The sequence below is a fragment of the Asparagus officinalis genome, chromosome 4 (assembly GCF_001876935.1).
Source record: "Asparagus officinalis chromosome 4, Aspof.V1, whole genome shotgun sequence".
Lineage (NCBI taxonomy): Eukaryota > Viridiplantae > Streptophyta > Magnoliopsida > Asparagales > Asparagaceae > Asparagus > Asparagus officinalis.
This window is the reverse complement of record NC_033797.1, coordinates 20,312,933-20,335,959: the sequence shown is the minus strand read 5'-3', so window position 1 is coordinate 20,335,959 and position 23,027 is coordinate 20,312,933. Positions and strand designations below refer to the sequence as shown.

The 23,027-nt window shown below is 36.9% G+C and overlaps 3 protein-coding genes across 5 annotated transcripts in view; 2 read left to right on the top strand and 1 right to left on the bottom strand.

The window, feature by feature from the left end:
• LOC109836868 (L-ascorbate oxidase homolog) lies at positions 5,439-10,404 on the top strand. Its single transcript, XM_020404907.1, has 9 exons — positions 5,439-5,639; positions 5,725-5,834; positions 6,042-6,312; positions 6,407-6,512; positions 7,978-8,182; positions 8,248-8,400; positions 8,661-9,026; positions 9,101-9,179; positions 9,284-10,404. The coding sequence occupies exons 1-9, from the start codon at positions 5,496-5,498 to the stop codon at positions 9,503-9,505; spliced, it is 1,656 nt and encodes a 551-aa protein (XP_020260496.1). The 5' UTR covers positions 5,439-5,495; the 3' UTR covers positions 9,506-10,404.
• On the bottom strand, positions 10,537-18,192 carry LOC109836869 (4-hydroxy-tetrahydrodipicolinate reductase 1, chloroplastic-like). The gene is made up of 8 exons (XM_020404908.1): positions 17,918-18,192; positions 16,051-16,285; positions 15,589-15,722; positions 15,380-15,454; positions 13,705-13,806; positions 11,477-11,586; positions 11,291-11,378; positions 10,537-10,824 (listed from the first exon to the last, which is right to left on the bottom strand). The coding sequence occupies exons 1-8, from the start codon at positions 18,104-18,106 to the stop codon at positions 10,756-10,758; spliced, it is 1,002 nt and encodes a 333-aa protein (XP_020260497.1). The 5' UTR covers positions 18,107-18,192; the 3' UTR covers positions 10,537-10,755.
• LOC109836867 (pentatricopeptide repeat-containing protein At2g21090-like) overlaps positions 19,141-23,027 on the top strand; it is a 10,301-nt gene continuing 6,414 nt past the window's right edge. The window contains exons 1-2 of one of the 3 annotated variants that reach the window (XM_020404905.1): positions 19,141-21,202; positions 21,327-21,444. In XM_020404905.1, coding sequence (XP_020260494.1) covers positions 19,226-21,010 — 1,785 coding nt within the window. In that variant the 5' untranslated portion in view covers positions 19,141-19,225 and the 3' untranslated portion in view covers positions 21,011-21,202; positions 21,327-21,444. The remainder of the gene's footprint in view (positions 21,203-21,326; positions 21,445-23,027) is intronic. The other 2 variants (XM_020404906.1, XM_020404904.1) reach the window with 2 other exon arrangements.

The window sequence follows — 23,027 nt, the reverse complement described above, 5'->3', positions numbered from 1 at the left end:
CGTCTATCCATCACAGATGCAGATAAGAATATGGATACACCTCCGCAAGAAAAAATCATATCCATATTCGTTAAAAACGGATACGGATATAGATATACATGCAGATATATAAGCGATATGCATGCGGAAAAAACGGATACGAAAAAATTAGATAATATTGAAGAAAATATAGTCGAACAAAGGTGTTCTTTAATATGTTCGTTATATCTGAAAAGCTACAATTTTGACATATTGACCATCAAAATTTAATCTAAAATTCATAATCTAAAGAATAAAACTAGTGTAATAGTATGACTAATATGTATTCGTATTTTAGATACAGATCCAGATATTTCACTACGAAACCATATCTGTAACCATATCCTATCAGTTATAGATTTGAGTATCATATTCATATCCTAAGAGATACGGTTACAGATATTTCCTCAGATACAGATACGGTTTAGCACCCCTACCTGCCACTACCAATACCAACCATTGCGGCCCCAAAATTTAAACCAAACCCCCAAACATTCATAGTATTTGAACATAGCTCTTCTCTCCATTCATGCACCAAACAATTACTTACCAAATCCCCCCTCAATCTCCACCAATTAATAAATAAATCCCCCCCACGATCTCCATACGCCCTCCCCACTCCAAATGAATTCCCTGACAAAATCCCTCCCCCTCTACTTCATCACCCCTCTGCACCGCCGTCGCCTATCTCCTCATCAGCATCCTCTGCCAATTCATCCGCAAACTCCGCCGCCGCCAACTCAACCTCCGTCAACGTCGCACATCAAACACAACAACTGTCTCAACAGCAAACCCATTGCATGGCGACTCCATAACTCGAGCTCAGCTCCAAAGCCACCCGGTACTCACCTGTTCGAACTCTGACGAGGCTGAGGCTTGTTCAGTGTGCTTGGCTGATTATGTTGCGGGAGATGAAATTAGAATGCTGAGGAATTGCGGGCATAAGTTTCATAGGGAGTGTGTTGACAGGTGGCTCGTCATGTGGTCGTCGTTTTGTCCGATTTGTCGAGAGCGGGTGATGGTGAGGGCGGAGGAGCCGGAGGGAGCTGAAGGGAGATGGGTGGAGGAGTGGGAGTATCCAAGGAGGTTGGAGGTGAGGCTGGAAGTGAATGTTGTGCCTCGTATCCTTTTTTGATCAGTGGGAAGGACTTTGGTACTAATAAGTTAAGAGGGGTTTTAATACTATCGCCCAATTACGGATAGATCCTCTTATAGTTTTAATACTATCGCCCAAGAAAAGAAGAGTTTAAAAAAAACTTATAACTTAAGGGTCTATCTGCAACAATAAAAATATAGGAGGTGTATTCACAATCGGGCAATAGTACAGGAGGTCCATTCATAATTAACCCTTAACTTTAATCATAATTATGTCTTTTTTTTTAGTAAAAAATAGATACGAGGATAAATCATTGAAGGGCGCGATAAGTAAGTGTTAAAATTGAAGTTGAATCATAATTGTCCGCCAGATAGATGATTGTGGGAAGCAATTATCGCTTACTTATTCATTTTCAATGAAATGATATAAACAGGTAACCTGATTTGATAGCGTCTTGAGCTGAGAGAGCAGATGAAAAATAAATTGATATTGTTTGCTTGCTTAAAGAGAGGCACGTGAAAAATAAACAAGCAAATGATGTCTCTATTGTATATTATAATATAATACACTAGGCCCGTTCAAAAAATATGATGTACTAGGCAGAGGGAATTTAAGTGAGTCTCATTAGTCATCGTGTATTCTTATAAAGAAAAACTCAAAATGGCGTTTATAGGACAAATTTAAGTGGGTTTTTAATTGCAAAAAACGACCGGTTTTGAAAATATTTACAAAAACCGACCTGTTTTCAGCCAGGGGCTGAAAACAGGTCGGTTTTTTTAAATTTTATTTGGGAAACTTCACAGGAGTTGAACTCCCGTAAAGTTTTTTCTCATAACAAAACTTCACGGGAGTTGAACTCCCGTGAAGTTTGGGAAAAAAAAATTTCAAAAACCGACCCAGTTTCAACCAACTTGGTCGGTTTTTATAATTAAAATTAAAATGGGTCGTTTTTTGCAATTAAAAACCCAAATGGGTCGGTTTTGAAAATTTGTCTGGCGTTTATATTCAACGAATGACCTGGGCCGAATTGTAGGCTAATTTTGTGGGCCTAATACTTGAATAACGAATTTTTTGGTGGGCGTAATAATTATATCTAACAGATACTAGTGATTAAATGACGCTCAACTTTATGATATAGCTGTAGGCTGAAAGCTCTTGAAACCTGACTCGAACTCTTCCATGCGTGAGAATATTTGTTAATCAATCCTACAAACTTTATAACACTGCTAGTTTTGGCAAAGTTAAGATGACAATATATTAGGGATTTTCAAGGGATAAAGAAAGATAAATGTTAATTGCCCACACACTGCTTTCTTGTTTTAAAGGCCTATTTATTAGCCGTGACGGATTAGAATAATTCGTTCAGGTCCGACTGACTTAAATTAGGTCAGACCAAATCACGTCTCGTGTCTTTTTACCAAAGAAACTCACAACTAATTAATTAACCGAATGGAATCTACTCCTCTATATTTAAATAAGAATCCAAAGAGTTACTGTTTATAGTACAGTAATAGTATAGTATGAACAATAAATCAAAGTTGGCCCTTAACGCTCGAAGTACTATTCATGCTACAGTTTTTACTATAGCACAAACAGTAAACCAAATCTGCTCCTCCATACCTGAAGTTACTATTCATGCTAGAATAATTTACTGTATCATAAACAATAAAACAAATCAAATATATAATGGATAATTTTTTAAGTATATAGAAGTATATATGATTTATAAATTAAATGTATTAGAACTTGAATTCTTTTTTAAGTACAAAGGAGCAGATATGATTTCTAATTTTAAGCATATAATAATTAAATTAAATTTATTAAAATTTAGAGGGATGCAAGTTCAAAATACAGTGCTTAAAAATATAGGAGGGCCGTGCTTTGCACGGGGTTCACACTAGTGCACTTCCAAACAAATACCCTCTCCGGTTCGAATCCAGTCGAGTCCAGCTTGAGCTCAAACCAAATGACTCATAACGATGACACCTCAACCACTTCATCACAAATGAATAATGTCATATTAGAGGCAAATGTGATAGTATGGGCTCTCAAAGGGACCTTAATCCAAGCTGGACCAAGTGATCACATGAAGACCAAAGGTCGCGCTCCATCTTTTAGCCCAACCCGTGCAACGGAACCTCCAAGCAAATAGCGCGTCCAACAAATTAAAGGGTAATTCATCTCAATTGTCATATTTGATATTGCAAATTATTTTGCATTATGTACTCCCGTGCAAATTATTTTCCTTTCCTGCAGCACAGTTTATACTTCTGTACTAATTTGAGGCTTGAAAACGTGAGTGCACCTCTACAAATTCTCAAAAAAGCTAGGTTTATATATATTTCAAGACGTGTTGCCCTAATCAACTGACTGATATATTAGCTGGACGTACTTTGATGTTGGCTTCGCCTTGGACGTAGTTCGTAGACGCACGCCTACGGGTGTTCTGCTGCGCAGAGTACGAGCACCTACAGTATCCCCAACGGATTTTCTGTATCCATTTCACGTACGTGTTTTCCATGAGCGCACCCTCAACCTACGGTAGTAATGAACCTTGACGAGCGCAAGACGCTGTCAACGCCTCTAGATTTGTTGAAAGGGACTTAATTTTAGGAGTCTCTCCACCTTTGTCATCTCCATTAGGGTCATTATTTTGCTTTTTGTACACCTGAATAGAATTCAATATTAATATATTGTATTAAATATGTATTTAGGTTGGTTTTAGTTAACATGTATTTAGAGGTGAGCAAACTGAAGCTTTGCTCCGTTCTGACAAATATGGAGCTAAGAGCATCTCCAACCACAAAACCCAAAATAGTATAGTTTTTACACCAAGTTGGTGTAGTTTTTACACCAAATCACTATTCCATCTCCAGCCCATTACACTAAATTTTACACCAAAAAAATTTCCTTTTATCATTCTTATCTTTTAATGGGATATGATTGGACTATTTAATTTGTTATAACAAACTTTAAGGGCAAACTTGGAAAAAAACAAAAACTCTATATCTACAGTGTTACGCCATTCCCGATGCAACACTGTAGCACAACTTTAAAATAGCGCTAAAAATGGCGATCGGGTGAACCCGCTAAGTTATCGTATACAAGTCATTGGGTGATGGGTGCCAATTTTTTAAGGTTATCTCATAAGTCACAAGCTTTCTAAAAGTTCGGGAATTGGGACTCACGGGTCATGATAAAAATGAGCTCACATCTAAAATGCATCACAATTATAATGTTAGTTAGCCGCAGTTTGGATCATAGTCATCTTAAAAATAGTTGGTTCTCTCGAAGGAAGATGAAGGGATCCAAAAAACATTTTTTGGGACTACAATGAGAATCAAGGGAAAGATATGCATAATTATTTATTGTACACAATCTCATGTACGTTCAAGGTACGTATGACCATTATATTTTACCACTTCAGTCAAATTCCAATGAAAGAAATTTTATTTAGATTTTTTTTATTCAAGTGAATTTTCCCCCCGTTTTCCTTTGGTAAATAATGTATGCATAACGTGACAACATTTAAGACTAATTGAATTGCCAATTCAACATTGGCTGGAAAGAAATTAATCCAGTTCAATCTGACACCATTAACTAATTTAACTCTGAAATACTAAATCAAGTAGCCAACAGTAGACTACACTCCATACATTGACTTTAATCCTATGAGAATTGGGATACTGTAAATCTATCAAAAATCCAATAGATCTTGGATTCTCAACATCCAAATTAATTGCATTACAGCAATGAGCTCTAACTCCTATGCTTAACTTTCACAAATTATCGTGATCCAATAAATGGAACATGACTCTGGCCACCCAATTGATTTATTCCACAATTCTATAACTCAGTGCTCTACTACTGTCAAAATTATTTTTATCTTTATATGTAACAAGTCCAACACCAACGTTAGTAACAATTACTCCTAATTACTTCTCATGGCCCTTGAAAACATTATAAACATCAAATATGACAAGTTGCACTGTTACCAATCATATATTTTTGTCTTAATTGATGTATTTATTAAAGGAGAGGAGGGAATCAAGGGCCAATCCACTTACTTACAGTTCAGTCATTCTCACATGCGGCCTAATTTTGATCTCGTTGTTATTGTTAACGTAGCGTAACGGCATGGGGAAAAAAATAAATTATTGTAGATGAGGATCCAGAACAAATTTGTTTAGTGAAATTATTAACTGACATAGAATTCTACCACCGCTGAGTTTTAGTCAGAGATCTGATCTATAACAACTATTATATATGTGTTAAAACTAGCTGGCCACTTTAAAGGTATCCTTAGTTCCCACGCTTCAACATCTATATATGCACATCTTTTGATTTTTAGAGGCTCTCTCCTCTTGTGAAGGGCAAATAGATGACAATGAGGCTCTCTTTGTTAGTCTCATTGGCTTTCTTCGCCCTCTATGGCGTTATTGTTGTGCAGTCAAGCTCGCCCGAAGATTGGTTTGATTGGGTTGTCTCGTATGGAACTATTTCTCCATTTGGAGTACCAAAGAAGGTATTGTGTTTTACTTGCACGAGTTTATTTGTCGCAAACGTTAACAAGTGCTAACGATATATGTACGTATGTATTTGATGAATAGGTGATAATGATCAACAATGAGTTCCCGGGACCTCTTATTAACTCGACAACGAACAATGTTGTTCATGTCAATGTTCATAACAACCTTGACGAGCCTTTCCTCTTTACATGGTAATTTTCGAAAATTGCATCGTTCCTATCGGATGGTAGATTAGAGACCCTCTGCTCTTGTACCAAAGAAAACCTAGATATCTAGGCATTGATCCAAAGATTCTTCTCCTGATGCACCAACTATCCAGTAAAATCAGTAAACACTGAATACGTACGCTCTCTTTTGGCGTCTTAAATTCTTTCTTTCTTTCTTTCTTTTTGTTATAGGAACGGAGTGCAGATGAGGAGGAACTCGTGGAACGATGGAGTGCAAGGAACAAACTGTCCAATAATGCCCGGCAAAAATTGGACGTACTATTTTCAGATGAAGGATCAGATCGGCAGCTTCTTCTACTACCCAAGCGTCAACTTTCAGAGGGCAGCCGGAGGATATGGCCCGATACGCATCAATAACCGTGATGTTATACCGATACCTTTTCCTTTTCCTCGGGACGACTTTGACATCTTGATATCAGATTGGTTCGATAAAGACTATCAGGTTATTTTCTTAATAATATTCAACTTCATATTTCCTTTAGAACTGTATGCTTGGTTCAGTACCTAAATGTTAGTTAACACTGTTTCTTCTGCAGGAGATGAGGAATGATCTCGATGCAGGGAATACAGTGCTTCCATCCCCGGATGGAGTTCTTATAAACGGCAAGCCGTCCAAGAGCCTGCATTTTAATTTTGAACCAGGTGATTGATTCATTCATTTCTAATATTATTCATAATGCATAAGGTTTCTTAGCATGTATATGGACATGTGACACATGGATGGACGAATGTAGGAAATATATGCATATCAACTATCAAGCATACTGACTATTGGGTTCACATCTACGTATGAGTTTCCTGCTCATGGCAATAGAAGATCACATGCCACATGAGCCCATGGGCCAATGATCAAAATATCCCCACAAGGGGCTATAAATGGAGAAACAAGCAACGACGGCCTAGATGTGTAATTGTAACCTAGAGTGTCTCCACCAGATCTAAAGAGGCACAATATTGTGTTATTTATGCACGTAAAATCTAAATGGTACACGACGTTTCTCATGTACATGTTTTCAAAATTACTTGCATCAAATGAGCATTAGGATAGCCTATTTTCACTTGTATTTACTACTTACAAGTTATTGCAATAACACTAAGATTAGGGAGGATACCACTAGTTTATACATAGACACAATGTGACAAAATCCTAGATCTGCCATTGAATCAGTATGACAATGTCGTGTTGAGCATCTCTAGATCTAATTGTGATAATATGTGCATATTGAACTTTATTTTAATAATATGGTAGTTTTTTTTAATTTAATAGAGTTTAATATTTTGGCTATATTTTATAATTCCTTAAATCTAGGAAAAGATCATGGGGATCTATGTCTCCTAGATTCCGAGATTAATTCACAAGTGAAATCTCTTCCACCAAACCCTAGGTTGATTAATTAATGCTCACCATAGCCTCTGACTAAAGAAAGGAATTTGCCTATCCTGGAAATGAACTTAGAAGGTTCTGATGATTCATGAATCTCATCTTACGCTATCCTATTATAGTAATGATCTTTGGATCTTGCATAATCTTTTCTTTAATAGCAAAAGAATACTCCTCCATGAATAATTTAGTAACACATGGTCAAACCTTGATTCAAGGGTCACCTTTTTTGGTACTTTAGCATGATTATGCTATTTCCCCCCATATAATCTATAGTTGTTTTAGTTTAAACAAAAAAGATATTGATCACTGAATGAATCTTAACCAATAATTAAATGATAAGATAGTTAAACAATCTCTTTAATAACTAAACACTCTGTAGAGGATTCAGAACTCTATACACGTTTAAGTAAATCAAGATTTTCAGTGTTCGCATATATTTTTCATGATATGGGTTCTCTTTGGCATAAAATAAAATAAAATAAAAGAAGAGACTATTATTTTTAATCACATTATAGACAGTTGTGATTCACAGCCATTCATAAAAATACGAGATTATTATAATTTAGAAAGTTATCTTTTATTGCTTTTGGACTGTAAGAGCATCTAAATCTTAAATATATTCTTTTCATCACAGACCATAAACTAAATAATCAATGATTGTGATTAAAAGCATTGGTTCAAATCTGTCCAGATATTGACGAACAAAATTACTCTAATGTGCAGGAAAAACCTACAGGCTAAGGATCAGCAACGTAGGAGTGAAAACGACACTCAGCTTCAGAATCCAAGGTCATGATCTCATCCTAATAGAAACAGAAGGCTCCTACACCCTGAAGAAGAACTACACGTCCCTCGACATCCACCCCGGCCAGAGCTACTCTGTTCTGGTCACCGCGGACGTCCCAGGGACTTTCTCCTACAACATGATCGCCTGCACTCGCTTCGTCTCGCCCGTGCTCTGCACACTCGCCACTGTCGACTACACTGGCTCGACGCCTGCACTCGCTTCGTCTCGCCCGTGCTCTGCACACTCGCCACTGTCGACTACACTGGCTCGAATGGGTTGTCTCCTTATACGTTCAAGCTCCCTCATGGCCCTCGGTCCAGGGATTTTAATGTATCCATGCAACAAGCTCAGTCAATAAGGTAAACGTTTTGTTAATTTCTTTTTAATGAAGCACTGGGGAGCTATACTTCACAGTTAATCTCAAAGAAATGAAATAAACTCATATAAAAGCAACTCCATACATGTGAGTGATTTGATCTAATCCACAGAGGTATCCCCCAATTTGCTTCTAAATTTTGCTTTGTATGGATAACTCTCTCACACAATGATGTTCTGATAAAATTTGTACTCTCATACTTTATTTTGATACCATACTGACGGCCTTGGACTTGTGATACAGGTGGGACTTAGATGTGGGAGCAGCGCGTCCAAACCCACAGGGATCCTACCACTACGGCCAGATCAATGTCACACGCACAATCGTCCTCCAGAACGAAATGGCCGTGATCGATAACCACACTCGATACACAGTCAACGGCATCTCATTTGTTTACTCTAACACACCTCTCAAGCTAGCAGATTACTTTAGAGTCCCCAACGTATTCTTCACGAACCTGACGAAGGATAGACCCGATGGGCAAACCCTGATGATTAGTACACCGGTCATTGATGCTCTTTACCGCGATTTCATCCAAATTGTCTTCCAAAACAAGGAAGATACGGTTCAAACTTGGCATGTTGATGGTTATAACTTCTTCGTTGTTGGGTAAGTTTATTTTTCGTAATCGAGCATTTATGATATCATATATGAACATAGCAAGTAAATGTTGTATTTGACAGTATGGGATTTGGTGAATGGGATGAATCTAAGCGTTCCGAGTACAACTTAAAGGATGCAGTCTGGCGAACCAATACTCAGGTATGTAAATATTATGTCACTAACATAAATATCTTGACTCTTGCTCTATTAATTATAATTCTATCATCTCTTCTGATTGGCCTATTTGATTTCGCGGCACATAGGTGTATCCAAATGGATGGACGGCGGTCTGGATATCATTGGACAACATGGGAATGTGGAGTATAAGATCGATGAACGAGGAGAGGAGGTATTTAGGGCAAGAAGTGTACATTAGAGTCAGAGGAGAAGATCCCATGAGGCTCCCTGACCCTCGCGATGAAATGCCGATACCTAATGATCTTCCATTATGTGGAAGGGCTCTTCCTCTATGGTATCATGTTTGAGCTCTTCAAAAGCATTACAAATTCCTTTGATTTCTAGATTTCTAGATTCCTCTATGGTATCATGTTTGATCTCATTCTTGTGCTAGTATGTCATTTTAGGTTAGTCTTGTACGAGTATTGTATCAGTTTAAAGCCAAGGGTTCAAAATGTAATCTCTTGCAATAATGTCTTATTCTTGTTTTTCTTGGATTCTGGATAATGTATGATTGTTAGTCAGCATATCACAATTGAACTATCATATTATAATCTTAAAGGTAAAAGTTCTGATGAAAGCAGGGCTATATCTAATTTTTAGTCAGTGTATTGCAAGTGAACTCTATTATATACGAGGGACTCTTGTGATCGTGATACGATTAGAATGAGAATCTTAAAGCATTTCGCAATTCCATTATATGAAAATTCTAAAGTCATGCTGAAAATTATTGATTATAGTTTTATACTCGAGTATGCCTTACACGTCGAGAATCCTTATAGGTGGAAATCCGAGCTATTTTATTCAATGTTGCCTACAAATATGTCTTCGTTGAAATTTGAACATGAGTTTTTGGTATCATCTCAATTGCCTCTTCTAGCATATCGAAACTTCAAAATGGAATTTGAGTTACATGTACACAAAAGATATTAAGTGCTACACTACAACTTACTTTTCTATAAGATCCTCATATGTTGGTTTTAAAAATAACGAAGAAAGCAAGTAATGCAGCGTAGGGCTTATCACTGCATCTGGGTGAAATATGCTTGTGTACTTACAACAGACTTTATTGTTTAAGGTGTTCCATATAAATTTGGTGTTATCATAATTTCATTTAGTATGCTACCCCTCCAAGATATCTCTAGATTGAGAACTGGGTAATTTCAGTCATTTGAAACAAAATATATCTTCGGTTAATTCTTGAAACAAATAGTTCACCTGATTTACATGAGAAGTGTACTTCTCAACCATTCAATCATTTCTCCTTGTACGATGTTAATAAACTCCCAATAAAAGACACAACAATATTTTTGCAAGGTAAGTGTAAAGTTCAACATAGTTACTGAAATAGTTTCCAATTCAATCCTCAGAAAACTTGATCCTAATCAGCAAAGATAAGAAATGCGAGAACACAATTTTACGTACTACACTAATACAACATGATGATAGGAATAGAATACTCAAACTAAACCTATGGATGAAATAAATATTTTATACTAACCGCCCAAAATTTTGGCTCACAACATAAATAGTAGAAAGCAAATGTCAAAAGTAGAACTTATCGCATGTTGCCTTCTCTCAATACATCAATCATGTCGTATATTTTCTTATCAGCCTTGGACTGCACCTACATGAGCACAATAATTTCAAGAATGATCAACTGTCCAAAATGATTGGTTAAATTTCACAAAACACCCTAAAGTTTAAGGGAGTTTGCGAAAAACACCCCTACCCAAACTTTAAATATTAGACTAAACTGCTATGAATTTTCAAAATCATAGAAAATGACAATCTAATGGAAATTGCCATAAATGGTGTTAAAGCTATCGTTTTTACCAGGGGCAACATTGTTCGAAAAAAGGCAATAGCAGATATATTGAGTACATAGGGAAAAAATTGACCAAAAATGTCGGATACAAAGCACATGACAACTTAACCTAGCCTCTGCCTGTCATGGTGTTTTAGTGGGAAAAAAAGCATGGTAGTTTTCTCCTATTTAGAAAGTTTAGGAGCTTTTACACAAAACCCTCAAAAGTAGGGTTTTTTAAAAGATTACAGTTAAATATAAGGAAAATAGAATTGCTATCTATTACCTTTTTCGACAGAAATATGGCAGCATCAATAGTTCCCTCAGCATATATAGAACGGCCGCATACATTGTGCTGGAACTCGAAGGACACTCTGTTGGAAACACATCAAAGTACACAATCCACTTAACTAAATGAACTTAGGATGCCTAGTTTCAGTACAATTCAAATGCATCTCAGATGGTTCCTTACGTTTCATCAGGTGATTCAAGGTGGTACATGTGAAATGCATGGCCAGAGAGGTGCTCTTCAGGAACACCCACCATTTCCAGCTGCTGCTTGGGGTCTCTTATTAGTTTTATCTATCAATAGGGAGTGTGAATTAAAGAGGGATGATAAAAAGATAAACAGAGTTCATTTATTTGGAATACAATCAGCTGTGAATAAATAAAAAGACAAAAATGAACGTCATAAAGAAGTATCTTCTAAGACATGGTTACCTTTAGAAAAGAGTCATTATTTAGTTACGATACTTAGTTAGGACTACATTTTCTTAAATGTAGAGTCTTAATTTGTTTTGATAGCCTAGATTAATTAAGGTTAATAATCCTAGTTGGCATTTTGGGCTATAAATGTACATCAGTCTACAACTTTCATGTTTACTTGATAACTGGACCTGAGTTTTCTATGAAGATGGATTGCACGCAAAAACAACCCAAAATTTTGCTCCCATCTTGTTTCAGCATTTTCTCCTTTTTCAAATCTCAAACAGAACCCAAACCCTAGCAACAATAATCCCAAAAATCTGTTCATTCCCATACTTATACTACTGGTAAGGATATGGTTCATCAGAGCAGCTTAAGGAAGTTAAAAAGCTCTTTTTTAAAAGACACAAAAGCTTCATCATGACTTCGGTCAGCAGCACCTAACTAGAGTTTGTTTAAGCAGAAAAGTAAATATAATCTTGGTCAAAGTGTTGGTTTTCTTCTAAGGAACAGCACAGATAAGCCTATCTGATGGACATAAAACATATATACTAAGTGCAGCAATTAACATAAGAACAATTGTTTCCTGCTCTCTGGCAATCTTTCTCTCATCACATTCCGTCACTTCTTATCAGGAGTAGTGGTTATTAAAGAAAATTCCCAAATTACAGTTCAAAATTTATGTTATCTTACTCCTAGCATATAATGTGTGAGATTTACATTAAGCCACACACTGTACTCTGAAACATTTTCAACTTTGCTGCTCAGGATATTATTATTACTATAAAGAAGTAAATGGAATTGCTGACTATCTATGAAGGAAAGCTGCATCGGAAGATCCTGATGAACAGATATGCAAGAGGATGACAAATATTTTAGATGTGTATGTTCTGAATTAAGAAAATAGCATGAGCATCTTTCTTTGTGCTCTTTGAGCTTGTATATGTTGCTTCAAGGACTTTCCTTTATGATTGAAAAAATAATAATGAAGGGGTGATTTAGCTGCATTCTGTAATAAGAATCAGCACGGATTAACTACTGGTCAAATCAACACAAATCAGGTGACGTGGGTTATTATAAGTAAACACGGATGAATAGCGATGGAACCAGGATTTTTTTACTGTTTTTTACATGCTTCAATTTTCTGAAGTTTCATATCAAAAATATGACAGGAGGAACCCCATTTCAAAATTCCATCACAAACTCTAAAACCACATGAAAATATAAATGCATTTCAAAGTTCTAATATTAAATGGAAAAATACATGGAACTTGAAAAACACTAATTTGAAATTAGTCCCTCTAATTGAAGCTAGTTGAAATTGAGGGCATACTTCGTCATATTCAACATTTTTAGCGTAATAGCAGTTACACCCATACAAATTCCAAAATAAACTTCGCTAGAGCACAAATTAGAGAAGATTATGTTATAACAGACTTAAAACCACTAATTTTGAAACTTGATTTTCGTTGACTTTCATGTTAATTTTGGTTGATTTGGTAATCCAGTAATTACCAGTCCCTCCTTAAGCACCCACATGTTGTTAACAATTTGGGTGTTAAATGTGACAAGGGATTTTAAAACTCTTCAAAGATTTAGGTAGCAAATTTCAAAATATGAAGGGTTGGAGGCCTACATTAAAGATTTGAGGGACTAAATGGAAAAAAAGCCTTATATTGTATATAGGTATGTTTGTAAAAATCCGCCCCTTTACACCCCCCCCCCCCCCGCCCACCCCCCCCCCCCCTCCGCGCGCTCTGCCTCCGTCATTGCGGATGAAGTTAGAACAAAGTCCAGAAGTATACACTTCAGGCTATGCCTAGCTTAAGTTACATCACATTTGTACCATGTCAAGATGTTCACATTGCATCAAAAGTTGTCAGTTCTTGGTGAATTCAAAATCTAGATCTCCCATGTCGAACAAAAAACAGCTAGAAAAGCAAAAGAAACCTGTATTCTTGGCCTAAAACAGGTAAATGGCCACATGAGGACTACCTGGCTCATATCAAAAGAGACTCCCAGCTTCTGAAAGCATGAAATAACAGCCTTAGCAGTACCAGATGTGTCTAATTTGCTTGCTTGATGCGACTCCATCACCTGTTAATATGTGATTCAGAAACAGTGTAACCGTTCTTTGTACCAAGCTACTTCGTTAGCAAGACAATTTACGGTAGAAATATTGACTCATGTAATAAAGGAACACAAAACTCAAGGATGTAGATCATTAATCTCTAAAGGTTTAGAGTATCTAATTAGAAATAGAAATATACAAACAGTTCTCTTTTTGTTATTGACAGTTCAATATTAGTTTCACACTTAAGAGGTAAATGAAATACAAAAGGAAGACCACCTTTCTATTACAAAATTGCAAATGACAAACTTCATAATATTCTTTTTCAAGCTATCCTACACCACTAACAGAAAATCACTAAAAGAAAATTACCTGATGAACTAACTACCTCTGATCATGGGTTTCAGTCATGGATGCAGTTGACAAATCTGCAGTGCCTCTGTCCATGTCTTTGTAGGGGTTGGGCTTTTCTTTTCTTTCTTTCTTTTTTTTGAAGTTCAATGTGTATGTATAAGTAATTATATTCCAGTTGCTCTAATAAAGAAATTTGTCTGGATTCCCTGCCCTTGAGGTTCTATTAAAAATTAAATTATACCGAGCTAAATCTATATTAAATGCACCTACACTTCCCATGTTCTGTCAACCAATTGCTTAAGTAAACGTTAATTCTTCCTATCCTTAATATTTTGTTATTATTTCATACATATGCCTATCCAATTTCCTAGATAGAGAATCCTCATAAGGTAAGTGGAAAATAATCTGAGGCAAAAGTGCAGCAGGAAAACTACATAGAAAAGACTAGGTAACATGGGTCCTCATGTTTCTATGAATCATATAAGCATACTCTTCTGTGTGAGACTGGACCAACTAACCCTCTAAGACTAATCAGGTGACTGCTAAGACAGCTAATTTCTTCTCCTTCCTAGTTATCTTCATTGTTGGTTAATGTACAAAAACAACTAGAATGCAAGTGTGAATATAGCTACTACACACAAACTGTTTTCTCGTTATACTTCAGAATCATATCGAACTTTAAGTCACAAATGCTTCTATTACAAGCCATGTTTACAAGCCATGTTCACATTGTACATGTATCAATACTTTGTGTCATTTGCTGTTCTCTTAGTACTCTGCAGTGTGGCAGTCTGTCATTCACACCGTTATCTGTGTTGAGTTGACATGTTCTTGTTTGTTCTTCTTAGAGTTTCATTACATGTAATAATGAAAACCAAATGACTGAATCAGGAATCATGCGTGTATGTGTTTTACCTCCACATATGACTGTCTACAGGTTCATCTTTTATGTAAATCTAATCTATCTGCTAGTTCGTTATTTAAACTAACTTCCTTCTTTTAATATATAATCCTTGCACTCATACCTCACGAAAAAAATTATTCATGGTTTGGTATCCATTTGTACTTTGTAACATTTGTGGAAAGCTAGGGGATCATGCTAAGTTGAAGACGAGTATCATAACAACTTATATTAAGGATCACAATAAGAGTTTCCCAAGAGGGGTGTCAAGCATTCCAGCCTTAATGTTAGAGGTGTCTATTTACTAAACAGGAATGGCTTTATGTATGGTAACATAGTAGTACCTGCAGTGAATAACCTGAGAAGGCTCCTGGAAATTGTTCGGCCATTATTTCCATGGCTGCAAGAAATGCAACAACCTACTAAACAAGGAAAGAGAAAAAGAAAAAGGAAGGATAAGAGAAAATAAGAGGATAGCTATTAAATATACTTGGAGAACCCAGAAAAAATACAAAATCAAAACATTGCCCATTAATGAGAATTCTAGAGGTACCTGTTTTCCCATCTGTGGAGAGATTACTGCATAAACATTTGCATCTTGAACTGTCTTATACAACATCTGCCTATCCCCACCAGTTGTCCCCATCACGAACGGAACACCAATCTTGCAATAGAGTTCAGCATTGTCTATGAAGAATAATTTATAGCTACAGTCAATCTTTTTGGCCAGACAAAGTTGTGCACCAGGAAACATTTTACAAGAAATTAAGTGCAACTTTCACTTTAAAGATTCAAAGTGGCTATTCTTAGGTTTGAGTCATCAAAACGTTCACTTAAAATAGATCATGTAAGTAATGTGTCCACCCGTCGCATAAGCCTTCTATAACGACTAGGCATATCAAGCAATAGTATTCATAGTCATTGAGTGTTTTCAAGTAAATCAAATTGTAGAAGCATATTAACAACGAGAAATAGCAGTGAGTCATTTGAAAAGTAGCAAAAATATTGTATTTACCGTTCACAGCATCAGGTGCCGTGTAGTCAACCACTACAAGATTTGGATGTTCATCAAAAATGGAAGAAAGGACACCTTCTCTTTCAGAAAGACCATGTATCTGAATTTCTTTACTGCCGACGTGTAAAGGGTTATTAGACTCTAAATTGCTGAATGTTACCGGAATAAGATTCAGGCCAGCAGACACGGCTGCTTCAGCAACTGCTTTCCCCATTTTTCCCGCACACCCATTCACCTACAGAAATCAAAATTATCCAGATAAAAACAGAAATATATATGAAACCAATAATCTTTCGAGAAAAAGAAATCATATGTTTTTATTGACATGTTTATTCATTAGTATCTTATCAAGATTCCTAGCAGTCTGCTTCAAAGGGTTCATGGCAAACTTTCAAGTTTCAATGGGCCTAACTGACTTACTATAGGACATACATATATTGTAGAAAGAGTGATAATGATCAACAAACTCAAAAGATGCCTAAAAAAGTGCACGTACATATTATTCTTTGAACTGTTCAACATTCTATATAATAGTATATCATGCTACACAAATTGGTAAGTAGGACTTGCCTCCTACATTTGTTCCCTGTAAGAAAAACAAAAATTCATCTTAAATACTAAATTACTTTTATTAGGCCGCTACACACATGCAATGTCCAAAAAACGAGTGTGTCAAAAAGGAGAAAGAAGAACGTTGAGACATAGAGCAGCATCCTAATAGTATGCTAAGAGATGGAATAAGAAATGATCATGTATGCAAGAAGGTCAAGCTCACATTGAGAATAAAACACAAAAGGACATACTAAGATGGTTTGGAATTGTGAAATACGTAAGCCACTTTGGATGAGCTGCCGGACCAGTTAATGGAGTGAGGACTATGTGTGGACTTTGATAGGCAAAATAAAGAAAGAAGATGGTTGTTAATTAAACCAAGAAAATGGCTATTAAAGGAGCTTAATGGAAGAAAACAAATCACATATATGACCCCAAAAGTTTGGATAACGGCTTTTGAGTTTTTCTCATCTGCTGTTTGTTATAAAGCAAAAAACATACAAACAAGCATATCTTATTTCCTAAGGTGGACTATCATGCATAATCTACCCTTGGTGCTGCTGTGACTCATCTATTAACAAGATTGTCCTTGTTGTATCTCTACATTCAACAGTCATTTCTCTTGAACTCTCCTTCCCGAATAGTAAACGATGCTTCTAACTTTGTTCTCTTGATGTAAGTATCCAGCCACTACCAGAAATTATGGAACATTTCCACAATATTGGCAGCATATTTGCAGAAAATTATGCTTTCAACATGCAACAATTGAATAAACCAGTAGTTATTTTTTAGAACTCCTATGACAGCCTTCTAGTTCCTCGCTTACAAGCCAAGTCTGTCAGTAAAAATACGTTAAGTTTTGAAATTAGGAATATTAATTAATTCAATTACATTTATAAAAAGATTACATTTACTAGGTGGTTTTACTGCCATATATTAGTCTATTTCCCACAACTTGTAAGAGGTCTATTTCCAACACTTGTAAGAGGCAGCTATAGGCACTAGATAAACAAAAAAAATTTAAGCCTACGGGCACCAGGTAGCATTCCGATCTGAGTCATTTAATTAAAGATGATACAAGTTAATGAACTGAGGCTGAGGATTGACCAATCTAACTACCATAACCAGCATAGGATACAGATGGAATCGCAAAGAACCCAACTTCATCGAATTCAAACAATTTGAGGAAATTCCTCTACCGAAAAATTCTAACTTGCATCGACATAATAGAAAATTGCCAAAAGGGTTATAAAAAAAGGGCATCTGCAGCAATTATAAAACATCAAAATCAAAACTTGATCATCAGATCACATACCATGATAGGAAAAGAGAGGTTGGAGGCAGCTACAGATGAAGATTTAGATCTATCGAGATTCATCGTAGCGCAGATTCTCACGATGGAACGGGGTCTCGAGCGGCTTTTGGTGAAGGACGAGAACGGGGCCGATCTTAGATTCGATTGGGGGATGAAGGTTGTGTGCAAGGATAATGAAGAAGAAGCCATTTTTTCAGAGCGAGAATGAGCTAAGGGTTTAAGAGAGTTTTTTTAGCGAACACAAATGGGGATGAACGTCGAGTTTAAATGAAGTTCCGCCGTCGGGTTTCACATATTTATCAAGGTAGATTAGGGTAAGAGTACGTTTCACAAAACCCTCACGACATTTGGGGTGTTTACTACGAACCCCCCCAATCTTTATTTTCTACACGCCCAAAAGTTTTTCACACAAGACCTCCGAAACTTCAAAAAGTCGCAATTAACCGCGAAAAGCAAGGCATCATAGAGACAAGGGAAAAACAGAGTTAGACAAATATAGCCTACATATTTGGAAAAATCATACCAAGGAATAATATATGTTGGACACTGAAAATGCAAAAAATATAGTTTTGTTACTGATATATAAACGATCATTAACTTTTACATATAATTTGAACGATTTGAACAAACACCAAATAAGTAACACCCTCACAAAAAATAAATTTTCACAAGCTCCTAGCTATTTTTCAAATAGCTGAACAAGCCTAAACCAACAGTGCAAAACCCCAAAGTCCAAAGTGTAAACTCTGGCAAATACAAAAACCACATACCTCAAGAATTTTTAACATCATCACATGCAAAATGTTTATCTTGAGATTAGCCTCAATTAATGAAATTACTATTAGGTGCTCTTAGTTAGCACCAGTTTAAATCGGAGAGAGTTTCTCTTCAACATTAACTTTAGGTGATAGAATGAAGAACGATTTTGGTGTTAATTTTAGAGGAGAGAGTGTAGACCTATGTTTGGAGTGGAGGCGAGAGTCAGTCTAGTGATTATCCTTTCGATGTTTAAGAACTAAACCAAAGATTTGAAAATTTTATGAATGAGAGACTAATTTCAAACATTTTACACTGATGTAGGGACCTAATAGCAAGTTCAATAATTTCAGAGTATAATTTACAATTATGAAAGATTTGATGGACTAAAACAAAATAACTTCACTCTAAGAAGTACTCCAAAATTTTACAAAAAACCCCGCAAAGAATTTACATCTTGAGCCCCAGAACGTCTGCCCTTGATCTGCCCTTTCCTCTGACGGCGGTCCTTCACTTCCCCTCCCTCCATCCTCCGCCCCTTTCAATGCGCAAATGAGTTCACCAGCGCATCTCTCTCTCAAATGCCCAACCCCATTAAAAAATCCCAAAAACCCAATCGAAGCTCTTGCCTCCTTCAATCCCTCGACCGGCTCATCTCCGTCAACGACCTCTCCACTGCCGTCGCCGCAATGCATCCGGTCCCAATCCCCGTGGGCCCTCTCCTTAGCTCGCCGCCTCCGTCTCTACCTCCACGTCACTGGCTCCAAGCACATCTACCCTTCTACCCCTTTTCTCTCTAATCACGTAATATCTCTTTACTTCATTCTTGGTCGAGCTGACGACGCCCGCGCCTTGTTTGATAAAATGCCGACGAAGAACGTTTTCACTTATAATTCGATGATTGCGGGCTATGCTAAATTGGGTATGATTGCAGCGGCGAGGAGAGTGTTTGATAATATGCCGGTGAGGGATTTGGTTTCTTGGAATAGTATGATTATTGCTTTTGCTAGAAATGGGCAATGTAGAAATGCTGTCGATTTTTATTGTAAGGTTAGACGTTCGTCGTTTGGGTATAACCCATTTACGTTTTCTGGGCTAGTCACTGCTTGTGTGAGGTTTGGGGATTTTAGGCTTACCCAGCAAGTGCACGGGCAGGTTTTGGTTGTTGGGCTGTTTTCGTCGAATCTTGTGATTTCGAGCTCCTTGGTTGATGCATATGTGAAGAATGGATGGTTGTACGATGCGAGGAGGGTGTTTGATGAAATGATGACGAAAGATGTTTTGTGTTGGACTACTTTGGTTTATGGGTACGCGAAGAGTGGGGATTTAGTGTCCGCGAGGAGAGTTTTTGATGAAATGCCGGAGAGGAATCCTGTTTCTTGGACGGCTTTGATTGGAGGGTATGCGAGGTTTGGGTTCTCGCTCGAGGCGATTGATTTGTTTAGGAGGATGATGTGGGAGGGTTTTAGGCCGGATCAATTCACATTCAGTAGTGGGTTGTGCGCTTGTGCTTCGATTGCTTCGTTGAAGCATGGAAAGCAGATTCATGCCCGTTTGCTTAGGACCCGTTTCAGACCGAATGCTGTCGTTCTGAGCTCACTTGTCGATATGTACTCAAAATGTGGGGATTTGGAGGGAGGGCGGCGAGTTTTTTATAAGACACCCGTTAATGAGAGAGATTCAGTAATGTGGAATACTATGATGTCTGCTGAAGGTCAGCATGGTAACGGGAAAGAGGCTATTCGGTTGTTCGAGGAAATGGTTGGAGTAGGAACAAAGCCAGATGAAAACACCTTTATGGTTCTCATCTCTGCTTGCAGCCATTCAGGTTTAGTAACAGATGGAGTGAAGTTTTTTGAATGCATGGAAGAGACCCATGGGATTGTTCCTCAAGAGGAACACTATTGTTGTTTAGTTGATCTTTTAGGCCGAGCTGGACATTTAGAAGAGGCAGTGAAATGGATAAGTAAGATGCAATATCAATCTAGTGCTCGAGCATGGAATGCGCTGCTCGGGGCTTGCAGGACCCACAAGAACATAAAATTGGGAAAGGAAGTAGCATCACAGCTTATTGAAGTTGATCCTTTGAACTCTGCACCGTACGTGTTGCTATCAAACATTTATGCGGGTGAAGGGAGATGGGAGTCTGTAGAGAAGGTGAGGCATCAAATGGAGGAGAAAAGAGTGAGAAAAGAACATGCTGTGAGCTGGATTGAGATTAATAACATAGTCCACTCTTTTGAGGCATCGGATAAGTTGCATCCTGTGAAAGAAAACATGACCAGTGTATTAGAACACTTAGTTAGTCAGATGGAGGATAATTCTTTTGTTACATGAGCGCCAAGGAGCACTTCGGTCTTGCTCTTTCGTACCTGAAGTGGCACTACAATTTTTTGCGGATTCACACCCTTACATTGTGTTAGTGAAGTGGAATATTCACACTACAGATAATAAATCTAATCTTTTGAGATTATTGTTTGAGCTTATCTCTACTAACTGAGGTAAAATTGTTTCAGCAGTGTATATTAGGTACATTTTCTTCACTTCAGCATATGGTTTTTGCCGGTTACCGTCTTTATGCTGTGCTTACTGATTTTTTCTTCATTTTACTGTCTTCGATCTAAATCCACACAATTGCCGTAAAATGAGTCAGTTTTCACAAAAGTGCGTTAAGATACAAGAGACAAGAAAACCTCATGTTTTCCTTCCATTTGCCATGTGTTCCTACGATCATATGTTCGGTGTAGTTGATGTCAAAGAATGGTTTGTAGGTAATGTTCTACACTTTTAAATTGATGAATTAAGTGCTCAATTCACATATTCTCTTTTACATTTGGGCATAAGCTTTTGTGTGAAGCTTAAGATTAGGAACTCCTGACTGAAACAATCTGTGCTAAGGAAATTCGGAAGCCTCTACAGGCCTTAGATATTTCACGATGAGCAACAACTTGATATATCTGTTTAAAGCTAAAGATGAACTTTAAGCTGATTAGAACTATTCTTCAAATGTTTGATAACTTCTGAGCCATCATGCTTTGCTGAATACTCGATGTCTCGAATAGATAAAACCTCCTTAAGGCTTACGTTTTCAAATGGAAAAGTAGTAGCTTCTGTTGGTTATGTCTACCACCTAGTTATTCTTCCTCATTGAGGATTATCCCTTCACATTGATATTACACAGAGCATCCCCTTATTTGGTATATTAGTATATTATTACGCTACTAAATTAATCCTGTGACGTGCTAAACTAGTTATAAGGATTGATATTTTCGAATACATCTATTGGTCCACTTCTCCCATTTATGGCATAAGTCATAACTGTATTGTCCTTTCATGGAATATGTACAAACTTATAGCTTATCAGTTCAGGATGGTATCAATGTGTATCCCTTAAAGGCTTCAGGTGGTTCATGTGATGTTGGGCATGGAACTATATCTTTACGCCCTCAAGATTGCTAGTTTGTTAACATTTTCATTGTCTTTGAATCTGACTGGTAAATGGGCCTCTCTTGACTGGGTAAACAGGGTTTCATTCCTCACTTGGATTCTATCATGGATATTTCTATATATTTCTAGGTTCGTCGTGGTAACAATGTCTACAATAATAAACTGATGTAAGATATAAGCAATGTTGGTAAATTCAGTCTGGCAAGGAAATCTGAAGTCTACTGGAGTTTCTGTCCTGCCGAATAATGAGTTGAAAATGAAGATTATTGTCAACAATGTTATTGTACAAAGTATGTTTGACTATATAACAATTACAAAGTTCATTCAAAGTGAAGTATCATTGGCTGTAATAAGCTGAAGGTTTGGTTGTACAAGACTTCATCAAATTCAAATTTGCTAAAATTATTCTCTTTTGTGCTTTTAGGGATTGATAAACATTTAATTTGAACTACAAATTTTCTCACTTTTTTCATTACTACTTGTCTTCCTCTTGTTTCTCTAGTTTTGTGTTTCTCCTTTAGTATTTGCCATTTAATCTTATCTTTGTTGTGAATTCTAATTTCAAAGATGTCAAGTTCTTCCGACAATTTTTTTTTAATATATGATGAGGGCACAATGGGGAAATTTAATGGTTTTAAGTTCATTAGGTATTAAAGATGACAGATTCTAATTGGGTAAATTGCACATAAGCTCCTCATCTATACCTTCAGTTGCACTTCACCCCATTAACTTATTTACTAGCAGTCTAGCACTTAACATCTCTGGATTGCCATTTTTTGAAAGATAAATTGCATGTAACACCCCTCTTCCTCATGAATCGTGTGTCTGTCTGTGGTGGTGGGGTGTGTGCGTGTTTGTTCTTTCTTTCTTTCTTTCTTTTTTTTTTTTTTTGGGGGGGGGGGGGGGG

Coding starts and splice junctions, on each gene's coding strand:
- LOC109836868 (XM_020404907.1), top strand. CDS start 5,496: ATGACAATGAGGCTCTCTTTGTTAGTCTCATTGGCTTTCTTCGCCCTC. Junction 5,640..5,724: donor CATTTGGAGTACCAAAGAAG/GTATTGTGTTTT, acceptor TTTGATGAATAG/GTGATAATGATCAACAATGA. Junction 8,183..8,247: donor ACTTTCTCCTACAACATGAT/CGCCTGCACTCG, acceptor ACACTGGCTCGA/CGCCTGCACTCGCTTCGTCT.
- LOC109836869 (XM_020404908.1), bottom strand. CDS start 18,106: ATGGCTTCTTCTTCATTATCCTTGCACACAACCTTCATCCCCCAATCG. Junction 15,723..16,050: donor GGCACCTGATGCTGTGAACG/GTAAATACAATA, acceptor TATTCTTCATAG/ACAATGCTGAACTCTATTGC. Junction 15,455..15,588: donor CTCCACAGATGGGAAAACAG/GTACCTCTAGAA, acceptor CTTGTTTAGTAG/GTTGTTGCATTTCTTGCAGC.